Here is a 23,618-nt window from a genome sequence, read left to right on the forward strand (position 1 = left end):
TTCATTTATTAATGATTGATTGATTGATTTTTTTTTTTTTTTAAATAAAAAATTTTGGTGTATTTTTTTGTTTTTTGATCTTATTTTGTATTTTGATAATAGGTTTTCTGGTGGGAAACTTGTTCGGTCCGAACCTCATCTAAGTACGATAGCCCCCGAGTAAATCGAGTTTGAGACCTCTGCTTTAAACCTTTCATATTAAATTGGGGGCCTCAAACTATCATCCCGCGGGCCGCAATTATCCCCCGGACTGTGAGTTTGAGACGCCGGCTTTAAGCAGTTCAGAGACTGGTGTTTTTTCCTCCGAGGATGAGTCAAGCGCTTTTCTTCTTTTGCCGCCCACGGCGGACTGACAAGAAGGTTGCCTCTACTCTTAATAATGCGTCGTTTTGTCTGGCAAACCTCTTTTTGTTTTTGTTCTCCGTAGGAACTTCCGGAAGCATCTCCGCATGGTCGGCAGCAGGAGGATCAAAGCGCAGAGTGAGTCACAGTAAATAAAATGCCAGTTGCATCCTTCACCTCGCCTTCATTCATTGTTTTTTTCTGTTTTTTTTCTGCTCGCGGTGCGTTCGGGGACATCGGGAGTTCCTGGGTGTGTGTGTGTGTGTGTGTGTGTTTGTATAGGCGGCGTTTTTTATTCGGGATTTATCAAATCTGTTTTTATTTTCGCTTTTTGTCGGGTTCAATAAACAGCGGGACGATATCGGAAATTGGCGATGAGGGATAATAATAATAATACCTCGCAGTTTTATTCGGAATCAAAAAGCGTTTAGTGGCAAGAAAGCAACTAATTGTCCTCTGGGTGATGAAGAAGATTTATGGAAGCTGTAAAGAGGAGCAAATGTTAATTAGAGTAGCACGCTAAGAAAAGACGATTGGCAGTTTTCCTCATTTTAAAAGGGCACGGTGCCATTTTTGACCACTAGGTGTCGCTGTATTGTGTGGTGCAACCATAAAGTGCCAAAAAAGCACAAGGAGGAATCCCTTCTACGTACTCAAAGTGAACAAAATGCAACACTCCCCCCCCCTCTTTTACCACTCTCATTTTTAGTATTATTTTTCTTATTCTAGTGTTTATTATAGTGTTTTTTTTTTCAGTAAAATAAGTTTTGCAGACCCAAAAATATATCTGTGATTTACATATTTGAGTTTTCTTGTGTGTTCATTTATCGAGACATATGATTTTTAGATCTTCAATAAATCGCAAATTTGTTTTTGGATTCAAACAATACGTGTGAAAATATCAAATGTCTCCTCATATAGGTAAAAATAATTGTTCTATGTAGCTTACATTTTCAGTTGCAGTAAGTTCTTCCTATTCCAATTTACCTCTGAGAAATGCTCCTTTCATCTTTTCCCTGGCCCACAATAAATGTCCATAATTGATACGTAATCCTTGCACTAATACACATTTTTTTAGTGCCCGGTTTAGGTGTAGCATGCACCTGCCCTCTTGAGTACGACCTATAGGGGGCAATGACGCTTCATTCGACAATGTCTTACAAACTAATGCCAGATGCTGTTAATAAATGCAATGGCAGGGCAAAGCCTTCAGAGAGCAGTGTCGGTTGCATTATAAAGCAGACTTGTTGTGAAACGTGGCAATAATTTCAAGCATTTACAAGCACATGACCCAAAATTCAAGCACTTTTCAATACGTGAATGGGCAACATCAAATTTCAAGCGTTTTTAATTATTGCGAGCGCTTATACTGTATTTTTTTGTTTAATCACTATATGAATGTGGTTTTAGCGATCAGGAAGATAGATAGATAGATATATACTTTATTCATCCCCGTAGGGAAATTTCAGCAGTATCCTTGAGTTGAAAAATAAAATAAAAAAATAAAAGAAATAGAATACAAAAATACCCAATATAACGTGTTGATATCGAGTATTTAAATAGTGCTACGTAAAATACACGCTGTAATAAAAATAGGGTAATATGCAAATGTGGGGGTGGGGTTTAATGTGGGCTTTCACTCCCCCGGGTGGAGTTAAAGAGCCTCATGGCATGAGGAAGAAATTATCTCCTCAGTCTGTCCGTGGAACAAGACTGTGACAGAAGTCTGTCGCTGAAGCTGCTCTTCTGTTTGAAGATGAAGTAGAAGAAGTATTTCATAGTTATTTAGGGTTATCATGGATTCTTTTCGGAAGCTGGAACGGATTATTTGGTTTTCAGCTATTTCTTATGAAGAAAATTTGCTCGAGATATGAGCAATTCTAGATATGAGCACAATCCGGGACCGGATTAATCTTGTATGTAGCCCTATCACTGTGTAACAAAATCTCCTTGGACATTTTTAGGATCATTTATTTGTCAATCCTATAAATTGAACCCTTGGTGGCGCAATGTTATCGTGAAAAAATATCGTAGTCGACGGGCATTGTGGGAAATGTAGTTTTTGATCAAAGCACTCTTTTGCTCCGTTTCTTTTCTTTTCAATCGCTAGCAGGCCATATACAATCAAATGACGGGCCACATTTCGCCCGCCGGTCGTGAGTTTGACACGTGTGGCCCAAAGTGTGCGTGTGTACCCGCATGAGTGTAACCATCTACCCCATCCTACCCTAAACCCCCCATCCCGCCCGCCTGCATTAGCGTTCGCTGAGCGTAGATCCAAGAGTTTCAGCCGTTCCTGGAGTGATCCAACCCCCGTCAAGACTGATCAACCCCCCAAAGAGAGTGAGTCTGCACCGCATAAACGCACCCACCCAGTTTGGATTAAAATCAATTCTGCTAGGAAATAATAACTTATTAGTAAAATAAACACCTGATTATAAGATGCATTTTTGATTTTGCGGCAATTTTGGGGTTTTATAGTCAGGAAAATCTAGTGTACATTTTTAATTGTAATTATTTTCTTTCATTTAAAGTAAATAAGAATGAAAAAATTTTTAAAAACAAAGCTCAATGTACTGTACTGACTAAAATTCATAAGCCCATACTCTCACACCAGCCATGTGACTGATCTTAAGCTCTCCCATCCCTTGCGCACCTGAGAGTGATAGAGAGGAGACCAAGTATTGGTACTACATTTTAAAACTGTATCAAATATTAAATTAGGGGGTGTTATTTTCCCCCATTTTTTTAACTGGGGTTTACAAATGTGACATTTTTTCCACAAGAAACCTTTTTTTAATTACATTTAAAAAAATTACTTCTCTTTTTTACTATATTTTATCTTTGATACTACATATTTCCTATGAGAAGTTGCAAACGTTGAGGGAATAATATAGAAACAAATCTCATCTCATCTCATTAGCCGTACCGCTTATCCTCATTAGGGTCACGGGGGGGCTGGAGCCCATCCCAGCCATCTTCGGGCAGTGGGCAGGGGACACCCTGAACTGGTTGCCAGCCAATCGCAGGGCACACGGGGACAGACAACTCATTCGCTCATTCACACCTAGGGACAATTTGGACCGGCCAATTCACCTGAAATGCATGTTTTTGGAATGTGGGAGGAAACCGGAGTGCCCGGAGGAAACCCACGCAAGCACGGGGAGAACATACAAACTCCGCACAGGAAGTCTGGAGCTGGATTTGAACCCACGACAGGTTCCCATGACATGAACTGTGCCGCACAAGCGCTAACCACTGCGCCGCCGTGCTATAGAAACAAATGATACCAAAAAATCTGCTTTTTGAATGTATCGTTTCGCTGAGATATTCGATTTCATTCATTATTTTTCATTTTTGAAAGTGCATACAAAATGGTGAAATCAGTTTTAGTTTGTGAAAATAATGTTTGAAAAATACGTTATTTTACTCTCTATTTTTGAATTTTTTTTGCCACTACATATTAAAGTAAGGAAAAAAACATTTTAAGAAATAAATATAATCGTATTGTTCTACTGGGACTTAAAATGTGTAAAATAATTTGGTTATTCATTTAGATTCTGTCTTATTTTATAAAACGCATATTTAAAAGTGTGCAGTTGCAAGCATTAAAGACAATTGTAGTAATATAAAAAGAAGTTACATGAAAATAATTATCTTCCTAATTATCTTCCTATTTTTTTTTTTTACTTGAGTTTCTGAAGCCAAAATAAACTGCCGGTAAACAAAAAAAACATCAGAAGCAATTGTTTATTATTTTTGTATTTATCTGTTATTTATAATTGTCACCAATATTTCATATCCCCCCCCAAAACACACAAAAGCCAAAATGGCGGTTGCTGTCTCTGCTGTCCAATTTTCCCGTGTGAGTCCGTGTGCCTGGTGTGGATTTTCGTGTCAACGTTTTTTGTCTTGTTCCGTTCTCTCTCCATGTTACATCTTGTGTCCTGTCCTCTGCAAAATGTCTTGTTGCCTTTCTGAAAAAGAAATGTCCTGCTTTCCCTGATCTGTTTTTGTTGTCTCTTTCTAATTTTTTGTGGGGACTGTGCTTCCTCCAGTAAAAAATACAAAAACAAATATTTATCCATTTTCTGTCTTTTTAATCCAGTCAGCCAAAAGTAAAATTTTATATATAATGATAATATATATGTATAAAGTTGTTCAAAAGGTACTACAAATGAATCTTAGTTTTGTTGTCATTCTTGTCCCCAGTGTGCTTTAATGTGTCTTCCCTAACCCCCAACCCTAGCTCCCAATGCTACCCTAATCCCAGGGTTGGGTAGGGTTACTTTAACTTGATTACTTTCAATTACTTTTGGATGACTCCAATACCGAACATGCTAATAAAAGACAAAAGAAAATAAATATGAATAAAATGATGACTCACAACACGTGGTAAGCTTTCTCTCCTGGCTTTGATCTCTTTTGATCTCCGGCAAAACTAACATAAAATGCCACAGAAACAAAATGAAAATAAATCCATACAGCTTGCCAACATTATTTTTGCCGTTCCATGTATTCCGTTACTCCCTAAGCCTGCACAAAATGGAGTCATTTTATTCATATTTAGTTTCTTTTGTCTTTTATTAGCATATTATCTATTGGAGTAATCCAAAAGTAATTGAAAGTAATCAAGTTAAAGTAACCCTACCCAACCCTGCCTAATCCCTAGCTCCTAACTCTTAACACAACTGTAACTCCTAGCCCCAAAACCTAACCCCAATCCCAAAGCCTTATCCTGAACCCCCAATGCTGCTCCAGGCTCTAACCCCAAAGCTAACCTAACTCCTAGTTGCAAACCCTAACCCCCAATGCTACCCGAAACCCTAATCATAAATCCCAAACCCATGGCTCGCTACCCCCAAAGCCCAAATCTAAACACTAACCCCCAATGCTAACCTAACATCTACCCCCAAACGCCCAACCCATAACAACCAACACTACCCTTACTACGAGCCTCAAACCCTAAGAGCCATATGCCTAAAACCTAACCACCTTCGCTACCCTAACTCTAAGCCTCAAACCCTAACCTTTAACGCTACCCTAACCCTTATCCCTAATTCCATTAACTCCCTCACCCCAAAGCCTAAACCTAAAACCTAACCCCCGATGCTACCCTAGTCTCTACCACCAAACTCCCAACCCATAACCACAAACACTACCCTAACTCCTAGCCCCAAACCCTCAGCGCTCTATCCCCAAAACCTAACCAGCAATGCTATCCTAACCCTTAGCCTCGAACATAACCCTTAATGCTACCCTAAACCTTAGCCCTAACTCCACTAACTCTCTAACCCCAAAACCTAATCCCGAACCCTATCCCCTAACGCTATCTTCTCACCCTACACCATAACCCCCAACCTTCTAGACCTAAACCACAAACCCTAAACCTATATCCTAAAACTCTTAACCCCCAAACCCTAACAATTCAACCCTAAAACCTAACCCTAAATGTATCACACTTGTTTTGAAAAGAGCAAAACTAGCATTAAGGCAAACTAGCATGGTGCTAGCAAACCTTAACTATGTATGTTTTGAAATACCCGAAACAAAACTATTTGCAAATAATAAATTGCACCACAAGGAAAACTAGCATAATCTTTGGTGAAACCACAGCTCTGTTCAATAAAGTAGTAAGTAGAAACGACATAAAACATAGACTAAATGTATTACAATTGTTTTGAAAATACCAAAACTAAAATAACAAAAAACTAGCATGTAGCATTTTGAAACGTTAAGGCTTTCAGACTTTATGTATATTTTTAAATATCTGACACAAACTATTATTAAATATTTGTAAAAAATCCTTTTAATAGAGCAAAGCTAGTATTAGCATATTTTGAAAGCTAAAATAATCAATGTAAAAAATGTATTTAATGAAATGAATATCAGGTTACGTTAAATGAAGAGGAAGAGGCGCTAGCCGCTAACATTAGCCACGGCTTCCTGGCTCCGGCCAATCACGAGCGTTCTTCTTTTGGAGGCGGGGACTTGCCGACCTCCTGTTCGACGCTGGACGAAAGCGGCCCGGACGACGGCGGCGACTGGGAGGAGGAAAGAGAGATGGAGCGGCTAGCTTGCGAGGGGGACGACTTTGTACCCCCCAAAATCATGGTAAGCCCCTTTACCTATCGTCTCATTTTCTCTCTTTCCCCAAAACTGTCCCTAATCCACCCAGGCTCTTCCTTTTTGCTGACTAGGGAGTTATTCTACCTATTGGCGGAATAATCACGGCCTGGGAACACTGCATTGTACAAAAATTTGGCGATTTTCGCTTGGGCACATAGAAATGCTAATTTAAAAAAAAAACATAGAATCTGATATTGCCCAACCTTACTGAATAAGAAACGTATTTGTCGATAAATGTTCCAGAAAAATGTTTATAGCCAATATTGCCCACTAACCCTAACTAATACCTTAACACCTTTTCTAACCCAAACCCTAACACTATCCCTTCTCCTAACCATACACCTAACTCCTTTCCTGAAACCCCAACCCAAAATCCCTAACCTCTCTAACTCTAATTCTTAACCCCTTTTTTAATCGTAACTCCTACCCTATTCCTTAATTCTGAACCCTATCCTAATCTTTATCCTACCCCAAACCCTTACCCCTATCCCAAGCGCCCTAACCCTACACCTTTCCTGAAACCCTAACCTGAAACCCCTAACTCTAAAGCCTACTACTTAACCCTAACCCTTAGACATAAATTAATCCGTACCCCTCCTCCAAACCCTAACACTAACCCTGATCTTAACCCCCTTCAACCCTAACACTAACCCCTAGCACCCTCTAGCCCTAACACCAAATCCTTCACCCCTAACCCCAACCCCCTCTCTATAAACCCTACCATAAACCCTAACCCTAAATGGTAACCCTATTCTACCCCCTTAACCCTACGCCCACATCTAAACTAAAACCCTAAACCCAAACTCTAACCCACCTGACCCCAAACCTAAACTCTACCCTAAAACCTTGAACACTAACCCAATCCTGTAACCCCTATTTCCCATAGCCCTAAATCCTAACCCCTAATTCTCACCTCTAACCCTAACCACTGTCCTAACCCTAAACCATACCTTCACCCCAAATCCTAAACCGTAAACCCCTATCATAACCCCTTAACCCACCTTACCTCAAACACTTACCTCTACCTTAACCCTAAACACTTACTCGTACACCCTAACCCTTAGACTAAGACTAACCACTACCTTTAAACCTAACCCCAAGCTCTTAACTGTAACCCTAACCCCTTTCCTGGCAAAGCTTTCTTAAATGCGCCTCCTTCTCCTTCCTCTTCAGTTGATCTCCTCGAAGGTCCCCAAGGCAGAGTACGTCCCCACCATCATTCGAAGGGACGACCCCTCCATCATCCCCATCCTCTACGTGAGTCCATTTCCCAAAATGCATCACGGCGCCGATGTCTCTTCCTAACTAAAATTGTCTTCTGTCCTTTAGGACCATGAACACGCCACCTTTGATGACATTTTGGGTGAGTGACTTCACTTGGGCAAGTTAACGTGGCTTAGAGTTAACACGAGTTAAAGCTTTAAAGCTGCTTGGACTTCACTTTGGCCATTTTATCAAGTCATGGTAACTTTGAGTACTATGAGTTAAAGCTTTAAATCTCCATTGACTTTAATTTGGCCATTGTACTGCCATCGGCAAGTTATAGCAGTTTTGAGTTAGCTTTGATTTTTATTTGGCCATTGTATCGACATCAGCAAATTAAATTGGCTTTGAGTTAAAGCTTTAAAGCGACTTCTACTTCACTTTGGCCATCATATTGCCATTGGCAAGTTATAATGACTTTGAGTAAACATTTAAAGCTTTAAAGCTATATTGACTTTGATTTGGCCATTGCATTACCATCAGCAAATTAAATTGGCTTCGAGTTAAAGCTTTAAAGCTACTTTGACTTCACTTTGGCTATTAAACTGCCATCGACAGGTTGAAGTAACTTTGAGTTAACATGAATTAAAACTTTATAGCTACTTCAACTTCACTTTGGGCTTTTCATTTTCATCGGTAAGTTATAGTGGTTTTGAGTTAACATGAGTTAACTTAAAGCTTGGTTCACTTGACTTTGGCTATTGACAGGGTAAAGATTGAAAGGAGCTTTGAGTTAAGAGAAGTTAAAGCATAAAGTTAAGTCACTTTGAGTTAGTCGTGTTTATCCTGAATTCAAGTTTGATGCTACTTCAACTTGACTTTGGCTATATAAACACCATGGACAAATAAATTTGGTTTTGAGTTAACAGGAGTTAAAGCATTAAGGTTAAGTAGATTTGAGAAGTGAAGTTTTAATATTATGAGGTAAAGCTTTAAAATTGCTTTGACTTGACTCTGGTTATTTATATGCCACAGATAAGTGAATCTGGCTTTGAGTTAACACGAGTTAAAACATTGTCCACTTGAAAATAAGAGCTTGAAAGGGGCTTTTAGTTTATTCGCGTTTGTCATGAGTTAAAGTTTTAAAGCTACTTCAACTTGACTCTGGCTATTTAAATACCAAGGACAAGTTAATCTGGCTTTGAGTTAAGAAGAGTTAAAGCATTATAGCTCATTAGATCCGAGAATTTAAGTTGTGATATTGAAAATAAAGAAATGTGGATCTGGCTTTGAGTAAACATGAGTTAAATCATTAAAGCTAAGTAGATTTTAGAATTTAACTTGTGATATCATGAGTTAAAGCCATAAAATGGCATTGACTTTATTCTGGCTATTTAAATGGTTAAAAAATGTGGATCTGGCTTTGAGTTAACACGAGTTAATGCATTAAAGCTAAGTCCACTTGACAAGTTAAATCTTGAAAGCGGCTTCAAGTTAAATTGAGTTTATCATGAGGTAAAGTTTTAAAGCTACTTCTACTTGACTATTTTAATATTCATTAATTGGCTCTGAGTTAATACGAGTTGAAGCATTAAATCTTGGTAAAATGGGGAAGTTAAGGTGTGATATCATGAGTTAAAGCTTTAAAACACCTTTGATTTTAACCCTGGCTATTTAAATGCCACGGACAAATCAATCTGGTTTTGAGTTAACACGTATTAAAACTAGGCCGACTTGACAAGTTAAAGCAGCATCAAGTTAACACAAATAAACCTGCTTCGATTTGAATTTGGCTGTTTTTAAGCATCAGACGTTACAGCAGCTTTAACTCGAGTTAATCTTTAACTCCACCACTGACAAGCCGACCTTTTCTCAGTGGTGCATTTTTGGCAAAGAGGCTCAAATCGAACTGCAAAAAAAGCAACATTGATTCACTTTGAGCGTTCGGGTGTGTAGGGAACAAAGCTCTTTGCGATTAATTAATAGTCTCAAGTGTTTACCGAGATAATGAAGTTATCGACCGGGCGAATAATTTACACAAACCAATTTAAGGTTGTTTTTTTTAAGTGCAATGTCTCACTCTGCTTGTTTTTCAAGCGCACTAAGATGTCTCACTCTGCTTGTTTTCACACAAACAAAAATGCATTTCATGCATTCTTTTGTCCTTGTAGAGGAAATCGAAAAAAAGCTGGCGGCTTACCGGAGGGGAAGCAAATTCTGGAGGATGCTCATCTTTTGCCAGGTAAAGAACGCAGACTCAATTCATTTTCACGATTAATTAACATCTCGATTACATTTTCAGGGCGGCCCGGGTCACTTGTACCTCCTGAAGAATAAAGTGGCCACGTTCGCCAAAGTTGAAAAGGAAGAAGACATGAGTCAGTGAGTCCGTTTTGTCATTCTCCCCCGAAATGCAGATACAATAAATATTTCAACCAAAAAGGAATCGGTATCAGGTAGTGTACAGAAACAGAACTTTAAAGTTATACTAACACGGGCATGACTACGCATCCCTAATTGAAACGTTGACAAGATGTAAATGAACAAAACATAAAAAGGAGAGACTCGGGATATGTTAGAACACACCTAGCTCGTACGGAACAAAACATGAAAGGAAGACAACGCGGAATATGTTGGAACATTAATCCCAACCGGCTCTAATTAAACAAAACATGTAAGAGAGACAACACAGGCTATGTTGGAACACTAACTAAATCATACTGAATTGACATAACATCATAGGTTGGAATGCCACCTATTTCTAACTGAACAAAACAAGAAAGACAAAAGAGACAGCAGACATACTCACACTCCGATAGAACAACTACATAATGTTGCAACCAGCTTGAACAGAAAGAAACATTAGATATAGACAAAGCAGAATATGTTGGAACGGTAAGTAGCTCTAACTGAATAGAACACGTAAGAAAGACAAAATCGAAAAAAGGTGAACGCAGAGCACGTACTCAAATCGGTCTAGGAAGACTACATAATGTTGCAACACAAACCAACAGAACAAAACTTGTAAGGATGACAATGCAGGGTAAGTAGGACCACTAACTAACTTGCACCTAACAAAAGACATAACGGGTTTAGTCGATATAAAATATCTATCTATCTATCTATCTATCTATCTATCTATCTATCTATCTATCTATCTATCTATCTATCTATCTATCTATCTATCTATCTATCTATCTATCTATCTATCTATCTATACCAGGGGTGTCAAACTCATTTGAACTCGGGGGCCACACCATAGAACAAACATTCTGTCGGGGGCCGGACGAGTAGATTCAAGAGAAAGAAAAAGAGAGATAAAGAAATAAGAGAAAGAGGGAGGGAAAAGGAGAGAGGGTGGGACAAAGAAAGAAAAAAAGGGAGAGAGGGAGAGAGCATGAGAAACAAAAGATAAAAAGTCATGAGAGAGGGGGAAAAGAAAGGGAGAAGAAGAAAGAAATCCAAAGAGAAATAGAAAGACAGAAGGAGAGAAAAGAGAAAAGAAAACGCGAAGGGTAGGAAGAGAGAAAGAGAAAAGGAAAAAAGGAAGTTAGAACAAAATAGGTTGAAATACACAGAGAGAAAGAGACAGAGACAGAGTGGGAGAAAGGGGGTGGAAAAGAGAGAGTGAGAAAGAGAAAGAGAGAGAGAGAGAGAGAGAAGGAAAGAGAGAAAGAAAGAGAGAGAGGGAGAGAGAGAGAAACAAAAGATAAAAAGTCATGAGAGAGGGGGAAACGAAAGGCAGAGGAAGAAAGAAATCCAAAGAGAAATAGAAAGACAGAAGGAGAGAAAAGAGAAAAGAAAGCGCAAAGGGTAGGAAGAGAGAAAGAGAAAAGAGAGAAAAGGAAAAAAGGAAGTTGGAGCAAAAGAGGTTAAAAGACACAGAGAAAGAGACAAAGAGCAACAAAGGAAGAGGAAAAAAAGAGACACAGAGAGTGAAAGAGATGGGAGAAAAGGGGTGGAAAAGAGAGAGAGAGAGAGAGAGAGAGAGAAAGAAATACAAGTACAGTGTTCGAGGCACCTGGCTTTGGCAACATCAAGTTGACATATTTCAACCTGCAGCTTGTTCTTCTCTTGCGCTTCTCTGAGTGTTGTCTCGCGGGCCGGATTCAATCCCTTAGCGGGCCTGATCTGGCCCGCGGGCCGCCTGTTTGACACCTGTGATCTATACCATCTAGTTCTAACTTAACTAAACAGGGAGGTGACATATTAAGAGGCAGATAGAACAACTACATAATTTAGCAACAACAACAAGCTGTAATGGAACCAAACATTAAAGTTGGACAAAGCAGATATGTTGGAACACTAAATAACTAACTGAACAAAACATGAAAAGAAGACGAGATGGAATATGTTGAAGCACTAACTCACATTCAACCAAACATCAAAGATAGATAAAGCAGGAACAAAACGTGAAAGGTAGACACAACTGAATATGATGAAATACCATCTAGTTCTAACTGAACAAAACATGAAAAGGGACGCAGAGAACATATTCACTCAAGAATAGTGAATATAACATAATGGTGCAATGCAAACCAGCTGTAACAGGACAAAACATTTAATAACAAAGCATATGAACAACAAATGAAATAAGACACAACAGAACACGTTGGGGTACCATGTAGTTCTAACTGAAAAAAACAGGAAAGTAAGAGGACACAAGGGACATACTCACAGGCGGATAAAACAACTACATAATGTTGCAACACCAACCAGCTCTAACATCACAAAACATATAAGAAAGACAATACAGGATATGTTGGATTACTAACTTGTACTTAACAAAACATGAAACAAGACAAAAGGGGATATGTTGGAATACCATCTAGTTCTAACTGAACAAAATATGAAAGGAAGACATAAGGGGACATCTAGAATAGTAAAATAGAAAAATATTCAAATTGGACAAAATTATCTACCAAATATTTTTTAAATTGTATTTATCTTTCCACGGTTTCCTTCTCTAGCCACTCATATCAAATAAATAAGACTGGACCAAAGGACCAACATATTTTGATAACACATTGTACTATATATTATTTTTGGAGAAAAATGAGCAAAATTTGGTAAAAAATGTAAGCGCTCATATTCATTAAATTATTTACAAATATTTTTTGTAAAATAAGAAAAAAAACTTAAAAAGATAATTATGATAGAAAAAAAAATTATATTAATAGACAAATGTATTTGTTTGTAGATTCTGGAGACGGCTCAGTAGAATGATGAGCAAAGTCAACCCGGAGCCCAACCTCATCCACATTATGGGATGCTACGTCCTGGGGAACCCCAACGGGGAGAAGGTACGGCATCCAGAAAAAACACAAAAAAAAATCACATTTCAGTCACATAAAGTATATACTTTGTACTCTTAAGCTGTTCCAGAAACTGAAGAATCTGATGAGGCCTTATTCTGTGGAGTTCGAGTCGCCACTGGAGCTCTCTGCGCAGGGTAGGATATGTGTGCAAAACTCCCTCCATCCAGCAGGGGGCAGCGCAATACGAACAATAACCCGACAAGTATTAAAAAGTCCTAAAAATGACTAAAAAAGTATGAAAAACTGAAAAGTACCCAAAGCACCAGAAAGCTAAAGAAAACTACCGAAAAACAAGATAAAAGTTGAGAAAAATCAAGACAAAAATTAAAAGTACTGAAAAGTAATAAGACTGTACAACAAAGTACTAAAACCGATGAAAAACTAAAACATCAGAAAAAGCACTACATAGAAAAAAAAGGGGCTTATAAGTAATGAAAAGTATAAACAAGTACAGAAAAGTATGAGTACTGACAAGTAGTGTGAAGTACTGAAAATAAGTGTTACATGCTGAAAAGTATAAGAAAGTACACAAAAGTACACAAATAGTACTAAAAAGTATGATAACAAATAAAAGTAGTGTTAAGTACTACAAAGTATGAAAGATGACTAAAAAGTGCCACAAACTTCTGAAAAGTATGAAAAAGTACGACAAAGTATGAAAGATGACTAAAAAGTACTACAAACTACTGAAAAGTATGAAAAAGTACTACAAAGTATGAAAGATGACTAAAAAGTGCTACAAACTTCCAAAAAGTTCTACAAAGTATGAAAGATGACTAAAAAGTACTACAAACTATTGAAAAGTATGAAAAAGTACTACAAAGTATGAAAAATGACTAAAAAGTACTACAAACTACTAAAAAGTATGAAAAAGTACTACAAAGTATGAAAGATGACTAAAAAGTGCTACAAACTTCTAAAAAGTTCTACAAAGTATGAAAGATGACTAAAAAGTACTACAAATTACTGAAAAGTATGAAAAAGTACTACAAAGTATGAAAGATGACTAAAAAGTGCTACAAACTTCTGAAAAGTATGAAAAAGTACTACAACGTATGAAAGATGACTAAAAAGTACTACAAACTACTAAAAAGTATGAAAAAGTACTACAAAGTATGAAAGATGACTAAAAAGTGCTACAAACTTCTAAAAAGTTCTACAAAGTAGGAAAGATGACTAAAAAGTACTACAAATTACTGAAAAGTATGAAAAAGTACTACAAAGTATGAAAGATGACTAAAAAGTGCTACAAACTTCTGAAAAGTATGAAAAAGTACTACAACGTATGAAAGATGACTAAAAAGTGCTACAAACTTCTGAAAAGTATGAAAAAGTACTACAAAGTATGAAAGATGTGAAAAGTACCTCAAAGTACTGAAAAAGTGCAGAAAAGTATGAAATACTACTAAAAATGACGCTTAAAAGTAGTGTAAAATGTTGTAAAGTACGACAAAGTTCTGAAAAGTATATTATGGTAAAAAAGTACTGACAAGTATATAAGAGTGCTGAAAAGTACTGATAAGAGAAGACCGAGATGTACTTCTTCCTCTACCGCCTTTGGAGTAGTGTAAAGTGCTGAAAAGTATGAAAAGATACAGAGGAATAAATGTGGGAACAAATCAATTTTTAAATTGAGTTAATCTCACCAGTTTCCAAATTAACTCAACTAATTGACTCAATTAACTCTGTTTTTGTGAAGGCAAAGAGATGATCGGAATTACTTTGATAAAATGTGGAAACAAATCAATTTTGAACTTGAGTTAATCTCACCAGTTTCCGAATTAACTCAACTAATTAACTCAATTAACTCTGTTTTTGTGAAGGCAAAGAGATGATCGGAATTACTTTGATAAAATGTGGAAACAAATCAATTTTGAACTTGAGTTAATCTCACCAGTTTCCGAATTAACTCAACTAATTGACTCAATTAACTCTGTTTTTGTGAAGGCAAAGAGATGATCGTAAGTACTTTGATAAAATGCGGAAACAAATCAATTTTGAACTTAAGTTAATCTCGCCAGTTTCTAATTTAACTCAATTAATTTGGCGAAAGCAATCCGATGTAACTAGACTTCCGCCTCTACCGTCTTTGGAGTAGTGTAAATCACTGAAACGTATAAAAAAGTACTGAAAAAACTGTGGGAGGGGATCAATTTTGACTTTGAGTTAATCTCCCGAGTTTCAGATTTAACTCAATTAACTTATTTTATTAACTGTGCTTTGGCAAAGGCAATGAGATGATCGAGATGTACTTTGACTTCGGCCTTTTGAGTAGTGTGCTGAAAAGTATGAAAACATATTGAGATAAAATGTGGGAACAAATCCATTTTGAACTTGAGTTAATCTCGCTTGTTTTTGATTTAACTCAACTAATTGACTCAATTAACTAACTGTTTTGGCGAAGGCAAAGAGATGATCGAGATGTACTTTGATAAAATGTGGAAACAAATCCATTTTGAACTTAAGTTAATCTCGCCAGATTCTGATTTAACTCAATTAATTACCTCGATTAACTCTGTTTTGGCGAAGGCAAAGAGATGATCGAGATGTACTTTTATAAAACGTGGAAACAAATCCATTTTGAACTTAAGTTAATCTCGCCAGGTTCTGATTTAACTCAATTAATTACCTCGATTAACTCTGTTTTGGCGAAGGCAAAGAGATGATCGAGATGTACTTTGATAAAATGTGGGAACAAATCCATTTTGAACTTGAGTTAATCTCGCTTGTTTTTGATTTAACTCAACTAATTGACTCAATTAACTAACTGTTTTGGCGAAGGCAAAGAGATGATCGAGATGTACTTTGATAAAATGTGGGAACAAATCCATTTTGAACTTAAGTTAATCTCGCCAGATTCTGATTTAACTCAATTAATTACCTCGATTAACTCTGTTTTGGCGAAGGCAAAGAGATGATCGAGATGTACTTCGACTTCCGCCTCTATCGCCTTTGGAAGACGCGGCAGCATTCCAAACTTTTGGACTACGAGGATCTTTTGTGACCCCGTTGCCGTGACGCCGTTGCCGTGACACCATTGCCGTGACGCTGTTGCCGAGACGCAGTTGCATAGACATTGTTGCCATGATGTCATCGCCGTGACGACCTTTTGTGACGCCGTTGCCGTGACGACGGACGTTTTGTCCTTTTTCCCCCCAAGGACTTCGAATGACTTCAGGTGAAAGAAAAAAAAAAGATAAGAAAATGACTGGGCTCTTCATTTGGAGTGATTGAAATGTCATATGGTTGCCGTGGAGATGAGAAGTGGACACGCCCCTTTAATGATATTGTGTTGTGGTATTTAAAGGGCCAGTGTGTATTATATAGCGACACCAAGTGGTGTAAAAATACTTCATTTGTTTAAATAAAATGTAATAATCAAAAAACACGTAGACTAATTTATGAACTGAAACACAGAGTCTCATGAAGATGCCTTATTTTCTTCTTTTTTTTCACGGTTTTCTTCTTTAGCTATTCATGTCAGCCGATTTGCTGGAAGCTATATAGCCGCTCTTGCTGCCTGATCCTGCTTCATACTTCAATGTCAATCGCTTTCCACAACTAATCATGCAAGCGAACCTCTCAGTTCCGTAATTCAGACATCTTCCACAATATTCCCCATGGTTTCCTTCTCTAGCCACTCATGTTAGCCACTTGGCTAAGGCCGTTATTGTCAGCTGTTCCTGCTTCAGCCTTTAATGTCACTCGCTTTCCACAGCTGCTCATGCAAGAGAACCTCTCTCAGTTCCGTAATTCTGACATCTTCCACAATTTTCCCCATGGTTTCCTTCTCTAGCCACTCATGTTAGCCACTTGGCTAATGCCATTACTGTCAGCTGTTCCTGCTTCAGCCTTTAATGTCACTCGCTTTCCACAGCTGATCATGCAAGAGAACCTCTATTGGCTCTGTAATTCAGGTATCTTGTATTTTTTTCCCATTGTTTCCTTCTCTAGCCACTCATGTTAGCCACTTGACTGCAGGCTATGTCTCGCTGTTTTTGTTGGCTGTTGCTGCTTCCTCCATTAATGTCACACGCCGTCCGCATTGGCTCATGCAAGCCAACGTCGCTGTGTCCATGATTCAGCAATCTTCAAATTTTCCCCACGGTTTCCTTCTCTAGCCACACGTTTAGCAACAGGCTATCCCTCGGCAACACTTGTCAAATTCTGCCCTGCTGTTGCAATCTTTTACCAAACTTTTTACTAGCTTCTCCTGCTAGCGGAAAGAGCACAGGTGTCAAGCAGGCGGCCCGCGGGCCAGATCAGGCCCACTGAGGGACTGAATCCGGCCCGCGAGACAACACTCAGAGAAGCGCAAGAGAAAAACAAGCTGCAGGTTGAAATATGTCAACTTGATGTTGCCAAAGCCAGGTGCCTCTCACAAAGACACTGTAATTGTATTTCTCTCTCTCTCTCTCTCACCCCTTTTCTCTCTCTCTCTCTCTCTTCCACCCCTTTTCTCCCACTCTCTCTCTCTTTCTCTCTCTCTCTCTTCCACACCTTTTCTCCCACTCTGTCTCTATCTCTTTCACTCTGTGTCTCTCTTTTTCTCTTCCACCCCTTTTCTCTCTTTTCTCTTTCGCTCTTCCTACCCTTCGCGTTGTCTTCTCTTTTCTCTCCTTCTGTCTTTCTATTTCTGTTTGGATTTCTTTCTTCCTCTCCCTTTCTTTTCCCCCTCTCTCACGACTTTTCATCTTTTGTTTCTCGCGCTCTCTCCCTCTTTCTTTCTTTGTCTCACCCCTTTCCGTCCCTTTTTCTCTTAATTCTTCATCTCTCTTTTTCTTTCTCTTTAATCTACTAGTCCGGCCCCTGACAGAATGTTTGTTCTATCGTGTGGCCCCCGAGTTCAAATGAGTATGACACCCCTGGGCTGGAGTTAGCTGCTTACATCGGCTCTGACCAACTCCAACGATCGGCTCTTTTCAGCTGCTCCGGGTGTATCAGACTTTCTTTAACACAAGAAAATATGGAAGTAGGTTTCTGAATATTATCCCGTGAGTATGTCTCTTGCCAATGCACATCTTTCATGCTGTTCTACAATAAACTCTCGTGGTGAATTCTTACACACTGTCCCTTTAAAAAAACACACAAAAAAAAACCCAAATATTTGGACAGGGGTGTGTAGACTATCTCAATCCCGCGCAGCCATCCGTCCTTTTTGTGTCGGTGTAAGAATCCTGGCAGCGCTTCATCATGCAGATAATAATACGTAATAATAATAATCCTGACTTTCTTTTCTGTGTGTGATCATTCGGAACTACTCAGGTTTTGGCCACTAAGGTAACAATTGTGTCCATGAAGATATTATCGCCACCTTGCTGGGAGTGAATGTATTACCAAAAAAAAGGAAAAAAAGTACTGTACCTTTTTTTAATTATTTTTTTTGGGGGGTGAGTGTGAATGTGTTCGCTTTTGAAGAGAAAAAAAAAGTATAAAAAATATGTGGATTTACTGTGTTTTGGTATTTTGATGTCGACGAGGATGAAAGAGCTAGTCAAATGTTTGCCCTGAAATTGGACAATTAAACAAAAGAAAGAAAATGAACATGTGGCCAAAAAATAATGTGTTAAACAATTCGATGAATGATCATGATGTGAGGCACTGGAGGTGGAACGAACAATAATTGAAAACTGTAACCGCACTTGTGACTAAATTCATAATCAATCTCCACTTGTGAATTTAAGGCGCCGGAGGTGGAATAATGTATAAAATCTCCACAAGTTGATTATTAACATGATGTGAGGCACTGGAGGTGGTATGAGAAATAATTCAAAACTGACTTCACATGTTACCAAAACGAATTCATAATTAATCTCCACCAGTTCATGAATTACTGTGATTTAAGGTGCTGGAGGTGAAATAATGTATAAAACCCCCACAAGTTGATGAATGATCATGATGTGAGGCACTGGAGGTGGAATGAGAAGTAAATGGAAATGTAACTTCACATGTGACCAAAACTAATTCATAATTAATCTCCACCAGTTGATGAATTACTGTGATTTAAGGCGCCGGAGGTGGAATATTGTATAAAACCTACACAAGTTGATTTGTTATCATGATGTGAGGCACAGGAGGTGGAATAAGAAATATTTGAAAACTGCAACTTCACATGTTACCAAAAAAATTCATAATTAATCGCCAACAGTTGATGAATTTCCTAAGATTTAAGGCGCTAGAGGTGGAAAAACGTGTACAATCTCCACAAGTACATGAATTATCATGATGTGAGGCACTGGAGGTGTAACAAACAATAATTGAAAAATGTAACTTCACTTGTGACCAAAACTAATTCATAATCAATCTCCACCAATTGATGAATTTAAGGCGCCGGAGGTGGAATATTGTATAAAACCTACACAAGTTGATTTGTTATCCTGATGTGAGGCACAGGAGGTGGAATAAGAAATATTTGAATACTGTAACTTCACGTTACCAAAAGAAAATTCATAATTAATCGCCTACAATTGATGAATTACTAAGGTTTAAGTCCCCAGAGGTGAAATAATGTATGGAATTTCCACAAGTTGATGAATTGTCGCGATGTGAGGCACAGGAGGTGAAATTTATAAGAAATATTTTAATACTGTAACTTCTCATGTTACCAAAAGAAAATTCATAATTAAATGCCAACAGTTGATACATTTAAGGCGCCGGAGGTGCAATAATGTATACAATCTCCACAAGTTAACTAATTATAATGTGAGGCACAGGAGGTGGAATGAGATTATTTTTTTTCTAAAAGTAACCAAAACTAAGTTACAAAATCTCCACAACTTGATAATTAATCTTGATGTGAGGCACAGGAGGTGAAATTTAAAAAAGGCATTTCTCACATAGCTAAAATTACTATTTATGAAGCACAGGAAGTAGAATGACTTATTTTAAACCAAATTTAAGTCATGTAATCTCCACCAATTGATGAAATAGCATCATGTGAGACAAAGGAGGTGGAATAAAGAAAAAAAAAATTAAAACGTGGCCAAAATATATAAAATATCCACAAGTTGGTGGATTATTGTGCTTGTGGCACAGGAGGTGGAATGATAAAAAAAGAGAAAAATGTTTTTACATGCGCCCAAAATTTAGGTGAGACTGAAAATTTAAAACAAAAGTTGCCGAAATTGATTTATAAGAAGTCTACAAGTTAATGAGCTGTTGTGATGTGAGGGACAGGAGGTGGAATGACCAAATTTAAAAAAAAGGAACCAAAATTAATCGATGAATTAATGTGATGTGGGGCACAGGAGGTACAATGAAAACAAAAAGTGACTTCCCATGTAGCCAAACTTAATTCCCACGAGGCACTGGAGCTCGAATAACAGTAACCGAAATGACTTCATGAAATCTCCCCGGATTAATGATGGATCAGGATGTGAGGGACAAGAGGTGGAATGAGAAAAACCTAAAGGGCTTATTGGATGGACCAATGGGGAATGTCCTAAACTCGAAGGTTGTGAAATGAATATTTTCTTGATGTGTCCTCGCTTGTGTTTGAGGAAAAACGCATTAAAGATGATGTCCTTCTGTGGTTTCTATTTGTGTTCTTTCAACCCTACCACTCAAATTCAAAGTCTTAATGCTGAATTTTAGGGCTTTTTCTTGAACCCTTGTGCCAGTTCATTTAAAACACCAGTATCACTTTGAAACCGTAAACCTGACTTTCGCTAAAACCCTAACTTGAAACGTTTAACCTAGTTAAAAGTATTTTTTTAAACCTAAGAGTTAAAAGGAAAACCTGAAATTCTAACATTTAAACCAGGGGTGTCAAACCATGATGGACAAAAAATTCTCTGGGGGGCTGGACTACTAGATGAGAGAGAGAAAAAAGAGGGAGAGAAAAAGAGTGTGGAACAGGGAAAGAGAGAAAGGGAGAAAGAAAGATAGAGAGAGATAGGAATGTGAGAAACAAGAGAGATGAAGAGAAATAGCAAGAGGGAGAAAAAGCGAGATAGAAAGAAATCCAAAGAGAAAAGGGAAGAGAGAGAGGAGAGGAAACTAAAGAAAGAGAGAGCAAGAGAGAGAAAGAGACAAAGAAACAGAAAAAGAGACAGAAGGAGATAAAATGGGTGGGGGGGGGAAGAGAGAGAGAGAGAGAGAGAGAGAGAGAGAGAGAGAGAGAGAGAGAGAGAGAGAGAAATAAAAGTACAGCGTCTTTGTGAGAGGCACCTGGCTTTGGCAACATCAAGTGGACACATTTCGACCTGCAGCTCGTTTTTCTCTTGCGCTTCTCAACGTTGTCTCGCTGGCCGGATTTAATCCCTTAGTGGGCCTGATACGGCCCGTGGGTCGCCTGTTTGACACCCCTGATTTAAACTCAACCAAACCCTGACTTCCAAACACTACTTTCACTGCCCCCGTTTAAAACTATTTTAAAAACCTCAATTTAAAACCCCACTAAACCTTAATTTAAAACTTTAACCCCAGTTGCAACATATCTTTAAAACCCTACTTTGGAACCCTACTAACCCCCTTTTCAAAACCCTACACACGACTTGGAAACCCTAATCAGTGTTCAGAACCCTCATTTGAAACTTTGACCTTAGTATAAAAGTATTTTTCAAACCTCAAACCTATTTGAAACCCTACCCATCCCCAAATTGCATACTTTAAATTTGGATATGAAGAGTTCAAAATCCTATTTTAAAGCTTTATCCCCAATTATTAACTATTTTTAGAGATGATTTTCATTTTATTTGTGTTCCTCCAACTCACTTTGAACCCTACCACTGGAATTGGAAATCGGGATTAAAAATCGTAATGGTAAATTTAAGGGTTTATTTTAAACCATCGCGTGAGTTCGTACCCTATTTTGTTTAAAACCTGACTTTAAAATTCAACACTCAGGCTGAAACCCTAACTAAAAACCTAGTAGAATGTATTTTTTAAACCTTAGAGTTAAAAGAAAAACGTGCAATTTTAACACTTACCTGAGTTGAAGGGTTTTAAATCACAGCCCCAGCTGAAAAATATGTTTAAAACCCTACTTACCCCAAAATTTAAAACCCTACACACGGCTTTTAAATCCTAATAATTGTTGAGAACCATAATTAAAAACTTTGACCTCTGGATAAAAGTATTTTTCAAACCTAATTTGAAACCCTCCAAAACTTTAATTTAAAAAAATCTAACCCCAGTTGAAAAATATTTTTAAAACCCTACGTTAGAACCCTATTTACCCCAAAATTCAAAGCCCTACACACAGCTTTTAAACCCGAATCATAGTACAGAATCATAATTCTAAACTTTGACCTCAGTATAAAAGTAATTTTCAAAGCTAATTTGAAACCTTACAAAACTTTATTTAAAAAAAGATTTTCAAAACCCGACTTCAGAGCCCTGCCTACCCTAAAATTCAAAACCGTTCACACGGTTTTTGAACCTTAATCATTGTTCAGAACCATAATTCTAAACTTTGACCTCAGTATAAAAGTAATTCTCAAACCTGATTTGAAACCCTCCAAAACTTGAATTTAAAAATGTTCCCCCACCAGAAAAATGTTTTTTAAACCGTACTTTAGAACCCTACTTACCCCAAAATTAAAAACCCTGCACATGGCTTTAAAACCCTAATTTGAAACTTTTGACTTCAGTAAAAAGGTATCTTTAGAACCTTATTTGAAACCCTCCAAAATTTAATCCAAAATGTTAAACACAGTTAAAAATATTTCAAAACCCTACTATAGAACTCAACTTACCCCAAAATTCAAAACCCTTCACACGGCTTTAAAACCCTAATCATTGTTCAGAACCATAATTCTAAACTTTGAACTTGGGATAAAAGTATTTCTCAAACCTAATTTGAAACAAACTTTAATTCGAAAAAATTCAACCCCAGGTGAAAAATATTTTTAAAACCCTACTTTAGAACCCTATTTACCCCAAAATTCAAAGCCCTACACACATCTTTTAAACCCCAATCATAGTGCAGAACCCCCGTGTTATTTTCGATTGTTTCGATTGTTCTCAGCTCAGGGATGCTGCTGGAAAAGTGAATTTCCCTTCGGGGATGAATAAAGTATCTATCTATCTATCTATCTATCTATCTATCTATCTAATTCTAAACTTTGACTTCAATATAAAAGCAATTTTCAAAGCTAATTTGAAAACCTTACAAAACTTTATTTCTAAGATATATTTTCAAAACCCTCCTTAACCCAAAATTCAAAACCCTACACACAGCCTTTAAACCTTAATCATAGTACAGAACCATAATTCTAAACTTTGACCTCAGTATAAAAGTAATTTTCAAACCTAATTTGAAACCCTCCAAACCTTTAATTTAAAAATGTTCCCCCAGCTGAAAAATGTTTTTTTTTAAACTGAAGCCTACTTACCCCAAAATTCAAAACCCTTACACATGGCTTTAAAACCCTAATTTTAAACTTATGCCTTCAGTATAAAAGTATTTTTCAAACCTTGATTGAAACCCTCCAAAATTCTAATCCAAAATGTTAAACCCAGTTCAAAAATATTTCAAAACCCTACTTTAGAACTCAACTTACCCCAAAATTCAAAACCATTCGCACGGCTTTAAAACCCTAATCATTGTTCAGAACCCCAATTATAAACTTTGACCTCAGTATAAAAGTAATTTTCAAACCTAATTTGAAACCCCCCAAAACT

At 37.6% G+C, this 23,618-nt stretch overlaps 1 protein-coding gene across 1 annotated transcript in view; it reads left to right on the forward strand.

The window, feature by feature from the left end:
- nsmfa (NMDA receptor synaptonuclear signaling and neuronal migration factor a) overlaps window positions 1-20,523 on the forward strand; it is a 49,830-nt gene extending 29,307 nt beyond the window's left edge. The window contains exons 5-14 of the mRNA XM_088320211.1: window positions 428-480; window positions 2,602-2,685; window positions 6,326-6,456; window positions 7,645-7,728; window positions 7,801-7,834; window positions 9,846-9,916; window positions 9,977-10,056; window positions 12,875-12,977; window positions 13,051-13,126; window positions 15,899-20,523. Coding sequence (XP_088176337.1) covers window positions 428-480; window positions 2,602-2,685; window positions 6,326-6,456; window positions 7,645-7,728; window positions 7,801-7,834; window positions 9,846-9,916; window positions 9,977-10,056; window positions 12,875-12,977; window positions 13,051-13,126; window positions 15,899-15,996 — 814 coding nt within the window. The 3' untranslated portion in view covers window positions 15,997-20,523. The remainder of the gene's footprint in view (window positions 1-427; window positions 481-2,601; window positions 2,686-6,325; window positions 6,457-7,644; window positions 7,729-7,800; window positions 7,835-9,845; window positions 9,917-9,976; window positions 10,057-12,874; window positions 12,978-13,050; window positions 13,127-15,898) is intronic.
- The last annotated feature ends 3,095 nt before the right edge of the window (window positions 20,524-23,618 follow it).

Source organism: Urocampus carinirostris, chromosome 16 (genome assembly GCF_059441175.1).
Source record: "Urocampus carinirostris isolate Australia breed hairy pipefish chromosome 16, RoL_Ucar_1.0, whole genome shotgun sequence".
NCBI classification, from domain to species: domain Eukaryota; kingdom Metazoa; phylum Chordata; class Actinopteri; order Syngnathiformes; family Syngnathidae; genus Urocampus; species Urocampus carinirostris.